This window comes from Podarcis pityusensis (assembly GCF_964106645.2).
Source record: "Podarcis pityusensis genome assembly, chromosome: 6".
NCBI classification, from domain to species: Eukaryota; Metazoa; Chordata; class Lepidosauria; order Squamata; family Lacertidae; genus Podarcis; species Podarcis pityusensis.
This window is the reverse complement of record NC_138030.1, coordinates 32,226,042-32,238,885: the sequence shown is the minus strand read 5'-3', so window position 1 is coordinate 32,238,885 and position 12,844 is coordinate 32,226,042. Positions and strand designations below refer to the sequence as shown.

Here is a 12,844-nt window from a genome sequence, read left to right as displayed (position 1 = left end):
ACGTCACAAGTTCGCCTCCTTCGGTGAGGTCAAGCAGAGAACATAAGGGCTCACCAAACCCATCCTGAAGATCAGGAATCCTGCTACTTAATCCCCCCTGAGTTTATTTAACCCGAGTTTAAGGATATTTAATGTCTCCCTTGTGGAAACATACTTCTGTATTTAGGCATCCCTCCAGTATCTAAAGTATTTTGCTGCCATGGACTTTGCAATGCCCTCCAAAAGGAAGCAAGTCTCTCGCATTAACACACACAGACAGGCTCAGAGTCCTGTGCGCATGCTGGCGACGACCTCCCTTGGCAACAACGTTCATCGGGGCACAATGAGCTCTCTCTGCTGGGTTCAAGCAGCACCTGTGGCTGCATACTTTGAAGAGGGGGAAGCAATGGCTTGCCCACAAAGCCAGAATGCAGCGCTTCATGAAACCCGCATATAGCACAGTCATAGATGGAGAAAAGTCAAATAGGCATCTATGCAGACCTTGAGCCAGGAAAACCCATCTGTTTATCCCAGGGCTCTGGGTCTCCCTTTAAATCCTGAGTAAGGAAGTCTCCACCTTCATGCCACCAATGAAAAGCGAGTGACTTGAGGAAACACTAACTGCAAGGACCTTCTTTCAGGCTAGACATCCCTTTGGGAATTTGTAGGTCACTAAATCCTCAAGGGACGCAGGTGGCGCTGTGGGTTAAACACAGAGCCTAGGACTTGCTGATCAGAAGGTCGGCGGTTCGAATCCCCGCAATGGGGTGAGCTCCCGTTGCTCAGTCCCTGCTCCTGCCCACCTAGCAGTTCGAAAGCACGTCAAAGTGCATGTAGATAAATAGGTACTGTTACAGTGGAAAGGTAAATGGCGTTTCCGTGCGCCAGAAGCTGCTTAGTCATGCTGGCCACGTGACCCGGAAGCTGTACACCGGCTCCCTCAGCCAATAAAGCGAGATGAGCGCCACAACCCCAGAGTCATCCGTGACTGGACCTAACAGTCAGGGGTTCCTTTACCTTTAAATCCTCAAGGGGCTCTTACATTCCCTGCCAATGTGGTGGTCGAGCTGTATATGTCGCCACAGGATATGTTGCACTCTTTTTCCTCCCCAATTGTACATTAGGCAAATTCATGTAGAAAACATTTAGTTTTAGCTAATAACAGTGATAGCCTGAAGCAGAAGCTCCTTGTTCAGTGGAAGTAAAACCCTGCTTTCTGGATGAGTATCTCCAAATGCTCTGTGCCCCTAGTCTGTATTAGGGACATCTGGAATTCTATTCAGGTGTTACACAGGTATGGGGAGGTGGGCATGCTTGCATACTGCCTCTGCTCCCAGTGTCTCTGTATGCACTGACCTACCCACCCACCCTGTGCTCCATCTCAACCTTTGTGAATTGGATGGGAAGGTCTGAAGAGAGCATCTAAGCACATTTGACTGACCGTGCTTAAAAGCCTCTGCCTGATCAGAAACCCTGCCTTATCAGGGTCCCAGCTGTGCAGAGGCCTCTAAACCCATTCAGCAAGATGCACTTTTCAGACCTGCATGTATGTTGCATACACTCCTTACTTGTGGTTACATTCCCTATTCAGGCAGAACACTTCAATACAGCTGGCCACTGGAACAGGCATAATAAACATGAGCCATGCTTGGTTGAGGCTCTCAGGAATGCACTTGTAGCTTCAGCACAGCGGCATGCAAGGGACAAACAGAAGCTCATGTTTCCCTTTTCATGTGAAGTCACTGCCAGAAAAATGCTTCTGTAGCTCCAGGTAGCACTGCACTAGCATTTCCTGTGTGACTCCCAAGATAGAAGGAATCCATTCAAACATTCACTACCACAGCGATTCCTCCACATCTCTCTTCCCTTTCCTTCTCTCACCGCACCAGCAAAGCTTCCGAGGTGAATGACGTTAGGCCCATGAGAATCTCATTGTGCTTCTTCGCTCTTGCAGAGAATAGCTTGGGAGTACGGCCCGCGTGTGACCTGCTTCAAATCCACAAGACGACAGAAGGAACCAACCGTTTATTGATTTGGCCTTCTTTAAAGGTTAGACTTAGTAGTTTGGTTGATGCAAAGGCTCCTTAGGTATGAGCCTGCTGTGAATAGATTCACTCAGCAAGACTGAAAGTTCTAAAAAAACCTCCCAGGCCTAAGATTCTTTGCATCCTTCAGGACGCTGGCAGACTTTGGGCTTTAAAGTTTCAGGGGCACACACCTTCCATTGCTCACTGTTGCGGCAGCACCCCCTGCGACACTCAGTGCTGGCGAACTGGTCACACTCCCCTAAATCTGCCTCTGCTCAGTAGATTCAAGGGCATAGGTCTTCAAAAGCTGCTGGATCACCAGAGAGAGAAAGAGACCAATGGTGTGATCTCAAATGGAAAAGATCCTAAAGTAGTTCTGAGGCAATGATGATGTTGGTGGGCTATTCCTGTCAACCAAGGTGGGGTGGACACCTACAGCAGTGTTTGCCCTCAGGCATATTCAACCACACCCTACTGGTAATCAGGAAAACCCACACTATGGACCCAGCTCCTGTCAATGGTCAGGGGCAATGGGAGTTGTAGTCAACTTCTGGAGGACAAATGGCTCTCACCTCTGTGCAAGAGACACACTGGCAGTCTGGCACAGCAGAAAAAGGCCTCTTCACCTATCGTCCACCCGTACCCATTCTAGCAGTTTGCAGCAGCCCCTGCATTCAGGCCTCTCCCGCATTTCCCTGTTAGTGAGGCTCCCAGCTCTGTTTGTGCAGAACTGTTAAAGGGCCTTGTTCTCTGCTGTCTTTGGATTGCACCCTCAGGAACAGTAATCGCCACTGCGAGAGGGAGGCAGTTGCTAGGGGATGGGCTGCAACGCAGGGGATCAGTGAGGGCTTTGTATAGGGAATGACACCCACAGTTCCTTCTTGGGACTGCTGCCATGGAGACAAAGCTCCTGTCTTTGTACAAAGAAAGTGATGTTTGGATTGCTGCCCCCATTAGCAAACAAGAGCAGTCTTGGGGTAGGCACACTTGGTATGTATCCCAAGGGCTGCTCTCTCTCGTCAGCAGACTAGGCCGCAGCTCATGTCTGTGTGCACAGGCATGGGGGAAGCCCTTTTGCTCTGAAACTGTTTACCATTTTGCCGGAGACAGGATTAATCTCGGGGGGGGGGGGGGGGGAGGGAGAGCAGGGAGCTGTAGGCTCAGCACCACCAGAGCCAGCCAAAGTCCTCACCCACAATCCCTGGCTCATATGCAGGAAACGGCAAGGCCAAAGAGGGTGAGAAGATCACAGAGGAGGAAACTGCAGTGGTGACCGGGGTAGAAAAGGAATGCAAAGAGACCACTTTCTCAGAGTGCATTTCTGTTTGCTACGAAACAATGGTTTTCTAGCATCACAGTCCTTTCGACATGAACGTCTGCCGCAGAATGTCACCCAGTGCCTACAGACCCTCCCACCCGCTGCAGCAAATTCTGGGAAGCATTCGAGGGTTCACACTCCACTCACAAAGGACACTTGCCAGACCTACTGAGATTCACATTCACTGTGAGCACAACCTAGAGCACACTCACAACTCTGTTTGGACACTACGGAGGAAAAGTCGCAATGGTATGGGATCACAAGGTTCTGCCCAACTATACAAAAGCCAAGATGACCGTAGGGGTTTTCTTTTTTTAATATAGTAATTTTATTAAATTTTCAAATTTTACATTTCAAATTAAAACATCTATTATAACCATACGTTCATTGACTTCCCTCCCTCCCCTTCCAAGGTTCATTTAACTTACTCACCATTCCTGCATATTTTGATATATCCATCGAATTCAATTTTCCTATCTTACAACACTTCAAAATTTATTATACTGTTGAATTACTTTAATACTATCAGCATTTTAAACTGTGCAATCATTTTCAATATACTCAACAACAAAATTCCACTCCTCTTTAAATACCTGCTCTTCTTGTTCTCTTATTCTGCTTGTTAGACCTGCTAACTCTGCATATTCTATCATCTTAAGTTGCCAATCCTCCTTGCTAGGGACCTCTCTCACTTTCCATTTTTGGGCTAAAAAACCCCTAAGCCGCTGTTGTTGCATACATATTTTTTTCTGACTCCTGGGAACCTCTGTCTGAACAATTCCTAGCAGAAATGCCTCAGGTTTTTGGGGGGAAGTTGTTATAAACACTTTTTTATCTCATTATATATCATTTCCCAATATTCTTTAACTTTTTTGCATGCCCATCATATATGAAAAATGGTTCCTTCTACTTCTTTACATTTCCAACACAGATCCAATTCCATATTATACATCTTAGCCTATCTACTTGGAGTTAAATACCATCTACGAATCATTTTCCTATATTTCTCTTTCTGTGTGTAGCATGCAGTAAATTTCAGCTTGTTCTCCCAAAGTTTCAAATCAATAAAGACTACCATAGGGATTTCAGTGTCCTTACTTTCAGGTTTTATCAACAAAGGAAAACTAAATAGCTGCAGGAATTTGTCTTCCTTTATGGTGAACATTTATTTTGGCGGCTGATCTCATTTGAGCCCCATTCTGGAGTGACATCTATTAGGGACACGTTCTAGCACTTATGGTCTTCCCTGTCTGAAATACCTATGTAAGTTCCTTTCCTCGGTTTGCTGTGGTTTCTGGAGCGAGATGACACACTGCCATTTGTGGCTATTGGCGGATCTTCTGCCTTTACCTGCTATTGTCTTTTATGGCTGCTGAGGACGCACTCCTTGCTTCTTTCAGCTTCGTTAGTTCCTTCATTCGCCAAAAACATTTGATTTGATTTGCTCAAACTGCTGCTTTCTACCATCACACTCTTGCTTACAAATTTACACTAGTGTTAAAGCAGACACACTCATCTCTCTCGAGGTTTCACTGCTCACAGCAAAATCTGCTTGCAATCTCAAGGGCTGCAGTGTGGCACTTCCACTCAACTCCCACCCCCCAGAATTGATCGAAAGGACAGAATATGAGAAAATCTTTGGACTAAACAGTCTACCTTTGGGTCAGTTTGCATAGAAGGCAAAAGACTATCTATTCTGAAGATAGCCTCTGCCTTTTGCTAGCAGGGGGTCCTGTCCTATTAAGAGGATTAGAAATAGTCCCAACAAAGTGAAGCAACCTAGAGCAATTATGAGACAGAGAGTAAGAGGAGGCCACTGTCTTGATCCTCGCCCTGCCAGGGAGGGTGAGGGGGTTTGTGCATAGCCTAAGTGGTGATGTGACCTGAATATGTAACAAGACAGCAGAGAATGGATGGGAGCTGCTATTCATGCAGTGCTTTCCCTGCTGGCTTACCCTGAGCAAGGGCCAAGTGAGAACAATGATGGGCTTGTTGCAAAGGGTTCTGGTTGGTCAGGGAGCTGGGGGTGGGGAAGGGAGAAGAGAAAACGAGAAAGAAAAGAGATCGAGCCTGGCTAGAATGCAGTTTGGGGGGAGGAAAGGAGCATGTCTAACATTTCAAAGATGCTGGGGCCATAAAGGGTTGCCCCCTTCAGTCAAGTGTTCAAGACACAGCATCAAGCGCATTATGATGCCATTTCCAATAGGGACTAGAGCCCAGGCAGCTGCTGCTGGAGCAGAGATGATCTGGGGCAATCCCAGTAGGCAGGGGCCAGATGGCCGAATCAGCATCATGCAGCCTAAGAATGGACAGTGAATGAAAGAATGACAAGACAGGGATGTTTGGGTATGGTGGCTGCGTACACACCAGTTTTAATACACATGAGGGTTGCACAGCCCTGATTTTTCCATGCGTACTTTTGATGCACATTTGCCCACATGAATGCTTTCAATTGAACTCTCTGCGTTTCCCATTCATACTAGCGAGAGCTGCTTCATGCTATGATTTGCACTGTGCGTTGAGCCATCCTCTCATTCAGTACTTCCCCACTTTTGCAGAGTTCCCTGAGGTCCATTGTAGGCATGCATACAGGTAATTGTTTACCTGTGAATGCAGTCATTTTCAATTTATCTTTGATAGTTTTCTGATATACCAGACCTGTACAAAACAGGTCCTAACAACAACAAAATGTTGTGTGGTGCCCAGCAGCCCACCAAGGACTACCTCACCAATGGAAATAGTGGGTGTGGTGATAGAAGGGACCCAGCAAAAGGTCACCACCTGCATAAAATAAATATGCCCACACAGTAAATATTAGCATGCAATTTCATTTTGTTGTTTTCCTTACTGCATGCTATGCAGATCCGAAAAATCCAAATCAAATGGAGGGAAAGTATAGACTGCCACGAGGATGAAGACATCACAGGGACATGAAATCCAATTTAAACTGTTCTGTGTATGCAGCTGGTGCACACCTTATGCGGTTTACATAAGGACAAAGAGAAGGCAGCTGAATTGTGTTTGGAGTTTTGTACTTTACAGGAGCAACCCAGCCAGATGGGTGGGGTATCAATAATAAAATTATTATTTACAATACCAAACCAAAATGGGCTTTGAAAACCACCAGCCCAATCACCCTCAAATTACCGTATTTTTCGCTCTATAAGACGCACCAGACCACAAGACGCACCTAGTTTTTGGAGGAGGAAAACAAGAAAAATAATATTCTGAATCTCAGAAGCCAGAACAGCAAGAGGGATCGCTGCGCAGTGAAAGCAGCAATCCCTCTTGCTGTTCTGGCTTCTGGGATAGCTGCGCAGCCTGCATTCGCTCCATAAGACGCACACACATTTCCCCTTACTTTTTAGGAGGGAAAAAGTGAGTCTTATAGAGCAAAAAATACGGTACTTATGAAACTTCGCCACACAAGACCAAGATTCCTTTGCCCATCACTGCACTCCACAACCACTGGGGAGCACTGGACATTTTTATAAGCATATAGACTCAAGGGATACAAGAGTCCTGGCCACTGCTCACACATATGACCAAGAAAGTGTGTCATAATTTTAAGCAGCAAGCAGAGCTACCATTGTGAATGGTTCCCCAGCATACAAACAATGTGGAAACAATTTCTGAGTATCAAAAGCCTGAAAACCACTGGATAAAGAAAACAGGATGGAAAATAGGTCTGTCATTAGACGATCACCTGCACACGAGAGGCCATATACCTGTAAACTGCCAACAAAGGGATGGATGGTTGAGTTTCCCAGGGACATCAGGCAGGCCACCGTTAGAGACAGTGTTAGGTTATGGGGATCTTTGGCCTGGTGCAGAACAGTAATTCTTATATTTCATTCTGAAGTTACCATGGACCGAAAACTGAACTCAAATAAAAGGCACACAAGTTAAATGTCAAATGATTGGTCCTCACTAGAATTTTCAAGTCTGCTTGGTATACAAGAAAGAAGTTACTGAGATAATCAAAATTCCAGAAAGGCAGCAGTATTAGCCTGCAGCAACATGAACATGTTTTTGGCAAAGTGCAATGCACCTTAGAGACTAATACAATTGCACTGTCTTCACTTCCAGAAAAATGCCATCAGCTCATTCACTCCAGAGTTCTCTTGTTGTCCCTGCTGAATGACACTCACCCCTTCTTGGCCATAACTTCATCTCCAGTATTAATGATACTGGCCGGCTACTCTGCCTGCAGCAATAGTGGGCACAAGGTTGACAAGGCACACCAGGCACATGTGTGATGCTACTTGCAGATGTTTTTCTCCATTCGGTCTAGCAGACAGGCCTGCCTACTCCTTTACTACTAGGACAAAAGTGGTTGTGTCAAAATGATATGCTTGTACCGAGAAATGTAAGCAAGAAAAAAAGCTGGACAGAAACTGCTGATGCATGTAATCCTGAATTCATAGTTTGTGATGTGTAGGTGGTACATATTTCTCCACCTCCCCTTCAGGCCATATTGGCACATTGCATTTAAAGAGAGGCAGTTATGTTCACATGCTATTCCTGTTCCATCAAGCCACTCTCTCCCCTAGATTTACTGTAGCTTGGATAGGTTTAACTGCAAGGAAATACTGTCACAGCACTGGTATTCCCAAAAGATGGAAAGTAAAGACGTAAGTGCTGTGAAAACAAGCCTGTCTTATGTTCCCTTAAGGAATATAAAAGCCACTTGCCGTCTTCCCCATGTGAAAAAGCTACACAATTAAGTCTGCAAGTGGGGAAATTGCAACAGCAATTAGGAGATACACAGAGATATGAAATAGCAGACTGAGGTCCCAGCTAGTTCAGGATTATGCTTCCAAGTACAAATACATCCACAAAAGTCACAAGGGAGGTTCTACTGCACTATCATGAAAAACTGTTGATAGACCTACTCTTGTATTAATTTGTGTACAGCTTTAAGCTACTGGCCAGACAGCTGTTGGCAGTGAATTCCACAAGTTAAACTAAGGCATTATATGAAATACTGCCTCCTTTGGTCTAGTCTGTTCCTAGCTACTGCTAGCCAATTTCATTGAGTGAGCCCATGTTCTAACTCAGGCATCCCCAACCTGCGGCCTTCCAGATGTTTTGGCCTACAACTCCCACGATCCCTAGCTAACAGGACCAGTGGTCAGGGATGCTGGGAATTGTAGTCCAAAACATCTGGAGGGCTGAAGGTTGGGGATGCCTGGTCTAACTCCCTATATCAGGGTTAGTTAGCATGGTGTCCTCAAGACACCTGCTGGACTTCAAGTCCCATTACTGCTGACCATTGGTCACACTGGCAGGGGCTGAAGGGTGCCAGAGGGCATACTGGCCACCCCTGCTCCACATCATTTATAAAGCTCCCTTGTGGACTTGTTTAGTTACTATATTTTAAAAAACCAAAAACCAAGGTGCCTTACATTAGCTTTTGTTCCCAAGCAGCATAACGCAGCCCCAATAGTTATGCTTGTTCTTTTCTGGTGCTGCAATGTCCTTCTTAAGATGCGGTGACAATAATTGTTCGCAATACTCTAAATGCAACTACACCACAGATTTATCTAATCTAGCTAAAGATTTCTGTTAGCGACGGCTTTGTTTCCATTTCCTTGCCTAGTAATTCTCAACTACGCTTGTCTTTTTCATTGCTGTTACACAATGTACTGACTTCTCCTGTAAGGTGTCCGCTGTCACCCCAAGATGGGCAAGCCCTAGCCAGTTCAGTCCCCATCAGCGGGTGTACACGTGGGTGTGGCAGGCAATTTGCCAAACATGAATCCTGGCAGGTGAACACATCTAAACATACAAGAATTACATTTGCAAGCCTCCAAAGATAAACTCCCGATTTCCTTGGTTTGCTGCCGTCATCCTGTAGAAGCTGTGCCCCAAGGCCATGAAGGTGCCGCTGGGAAAAGAAGGCTGATCAGCTGAGTTTGAAGCAGAGCAGGCTCCAATAAAGTGAGTGAGACGATGAACCAGTTAAGAGGAAATAAGTTCACAATGCAACCACCACCAACACAAAATTGTTAATTTATTGTTATTTAGGAGGCAAAAATGTACTGTTACAAGATTCATTTCCCAACAGAGAAGGTCAAAAAATGAGCCAAAAATATATTTTAAAAAAGGAATAATGACACTTTACAATTCATTAAATTAAAAAAAAGTAAAATATCTCCTTGTGCAATTCTGTGAAAATGAGAAAAGAGGAGGGGGAAAGATGCAGTTAGAAAGCCCCCCTCCCGCCCTGAAGGGAGCAGCTCCGTGCAGGATAGGGCCAGGCAAGGGCAGGAAGGGCCCTGCAGTCTCACACCTGTCCAAAGCTTAAGTGGGACGGGGAAGACACGGCCACATGCAGCCTGCTGCCCTTCACAGGGAGACAAGGGGGCTGGCATACAAAGCCTTTTAATGATCCTCCCCATGACCCCCTTCCTGGACCCTGTTGAGGCTGCTGTAGATTCCAGGGTGAGCAAACACCAACACAGGACAATTGCCAACTCTGCTAGGCTGGATTAATACCCCTGACCAGGAATAGCTCCTCCTTGCTACCACAGCCCTTTACCTATAAACTCAAGCACCCTATTGCCCAGTAGGGTGTGAAGCAAAGCGTCTCCCACACAGCCTCGTGTGCGCTTGAGAGAACAAGAACGCCCTCCTCCTACTCCACTGGTTTAACCCACGACCAAAGCCTCACACCCTAACTTGAGGGACAGGCAAGTGTGCACGCTCAAGCCCTGGGCTCAAGGAGGGGGACACGCTCAAGCTTAGGAAACTGAGGGACAGCCCTTGCTCCTAAGGACTAGGCTGCGGCCTGCAGAAACACCTCCAAACTGGGCAGAGCACAATTCCTACCCGCTATGTCCTCCACTGTGAAATTTGCAGCAGTGGGATATAGGATTTGAGGGAAGCGCCTTATGCCTTGTCCAAAGGGCTTTGAAGGGAACTCTTGCATAGATGTCTCCTCCCACTGTCCCTCACGAGCTGAACAGGCCGCAAGCGTTTGGCGTGAGTGGGAGGCCCAGGAACAGGGTCATGAGAAACCCAGACCACTCCAGATCTGTTATCTTGCTGTGGCAGCGCACAGAAGCCTGGGCCCTTATTCTGCCTTCACACAGTCAAGGGATGTGCATCATCCACTGCCTACTTCTGTTCAGGTGCTGACTGAGAGAAAGACACCAGACCGAGAAGGAAGGTGAGCACAAAGGCTGCAAAGCGTGAGTGCCCAGCATCCACCAGGCATGCAAGTTCATCAGGCAGGGCGCAGAGGGAGATGATACTGGGGGGGTTTGGGGAGCAAGCTGAGTAGGAGCCAAAGCTCATGTAGAGGATTCAACATTTGGCCACTGGGAAGCATTTGCTCCCCAGGGCTCAGTGGACACTGGGCAGGAGGAAGAGATGGCACCAACTCTCCTCTATAATCTCAGACCATGAACAATACTGCTCTATGAACCTTTCCCAGAGGCTCATCCCCTAACCATAGTGCTGAGCAGCTTGGGGCAGCAGAGAGGGGAGAGACCTCTGGATCCTGTTGCAGAAGGAGAAGGGAGGGGCTTGAGGTGGAAAAGAAGGAGGTCTCTAGGGGGAAGATACTGCCCAAAGCCAGGGTCCCCTTCAGCAAGATTCCTACTGCCCCCGACTGCTCGTAACATTCCCAATACTGCGTTTGGTACTTTCCCTACCCCATCCATTTGCTGCTGCCCCACCCGCACCACCCCCTGCGACAGCTCACAGGCCCCATTTAATAACAGCAAAATTGCTTAAATTAAAAAATTAAAATATATATACATATATATATATATACTGTACACACACCGACGACAACAGAACAGTGCCAAAACCAGAGTAAGGAGCAAGGGGGAGGGGGAGGGGGAGGAGGCAGACAGTTTCTTTACAATAAAAACAGGAGTTCAATCTCAGCAGAAGAGGAATCTGGGGTCCCCTAAAAATACCCATCTAGGGAGAGGGAGGTGGGCGAGAGGGTTGGAAAGAGCAGGAGATGGGGGAAGAGAAAGGAGGAGGTGCGTTTGGGCTTTTACAATGGCATCTTCCCGATCCAAGACCTGGCCAAAGGGCTCTCAGCTTCGCCGGGATTTTGAGTGCTGAATAAGCCACTGTAGGGTGATGTCTGTCAAACACAAGATACGGTTAATGACCATCACGAAAAATAGAAGTTGTAGTGAGCTGCTTAGCTAGAAGTAAGGGAAACACACAGGGGCCTGTACGAGCCGAGCTCATGATACACTTCTGTAACCCTACTGCCAGCAGCCCAACATGCTGTCCTGAAGGGAATGACCTTTGCATGTGAGTGAACTTTTTCTCAACCATGGCTTTCAACAGGGGTGGGGAACCTGTGGTCCTCCAGGTGTTACTGGACTCCAATCCCAACCAGCCTGAGCCAGCATGGCCAATGGGCAGCTGCAATTCACCAATAGACAGAGGGCCACAGCTTCTCCATGCCTGGGCCTACACAAACCTTTCTTGCCCCCCTGATTATGTATGGAGGGGGCCAGACCCCAGGGGCATTCAATGTCATCACAGAATCAGTCCCACAGTGCTCACAACACAGAAGAGCATAAGGAGAGATCTCCCCATGGGCAGTCTAGGTGTCACTGTGCATTCAAGCCCCAACCGTTCCCCTTAAAATTGTCAGGCACTCTGACCCTGCAACCTCCACCTTCCCTTCTACACTCACCAATGTTGTCCTTTTCTTTGCAAGAGATTGAATAGCAACAGATCTCACGGTCCTGGATGGCAGACAGGTTCCTGCAGGAAAAACAGAAGCACAAGAATATCAGGCTTCCTTGGGGAAAGCACTGCATACAGAGAAAGGTATCCACAATGAAATGGGCAAAACATGCCTCCCTCCCTGCAGCAGTGACTCCTGTACCTTCTCCTGCCAGTCCCATGTATAATATCCCACTTACAATCCAACGGGGGCCAATACATGTGGATTCCATGCATACAACATCCAGTCATGGATATCTGGAGGGTCTGGAAGGCATTACTTTATTCTCTCAGAAGACAGTCTGAGCTCGCCCAAATAGACAGCTACCATCAACCTATTATTTCTAGGTTATCCAACATTTCCACAAGATGTCAGGGAAATCTATTCCTCACAAAACCAACATTTCCTGTCACCTGTATTGATTCCCCTTTAATTCCTTCGTGAACTCCAGTGCTATTGCATTGCAATTTTCTTTATTTAGTTACAGTAGTAAAGGTAAAAGCTGGCCCTTTTCTATAAAACTAAACAAAATCCACACTTCCTCTGCATATCTCTATCCTATTTAGCCATCCACTTGGGTTTCTATTCAGAGTTTCTTTAGCAATATATTTCAGACAGTCAGATGCTTTCCTTTCCCCTCCAATAATAGCTGAAATTCAGTTTTTTCATTTTTTATTCTCCCCACTCCAATGCCGCCCCAGGGCATTGGGTAACAGCGCCCACTCCTCGGGAAAGGTGCTGCTGTGCAAAAGCACCCAACAGCATGTGACAATGTGTATACATTGTCAGGAAAGACAATGGAAAGGGGCTTGA

General features: G+C 46.7%; 1 protein-coding gene across 1 annotated transcript in view; it reads right to left on the bottom strand.

The window, feature by feature from the left end:
• Positions 1–9,320: 9,320 nt before the first annotated feature.
• ARL8A (ARF like GTPase 8A) overlaps positions 9,321–12,844 on the bottom strand; it is a 38,670-nt gene continuing 35,146 nt past the window's right edge. The window contains exons 6-7 of the mRNA XM_081010339.1: positions 11,999–12,069; positions 9,321–11,431 (exon numbers count right to left, since the gene is read on the bottom strand). Of these exons, the coding sequence (XP_080866465.1) occupies positions 11,382–11,431; positions 11,999–12,069 (121 nt within the window). The 3' untranslated portion in view covers positions 9,321–11,381. The remainder of the gene's footprint in view (positions 11,432–11,998; positions 12,070–12,844) is intronic.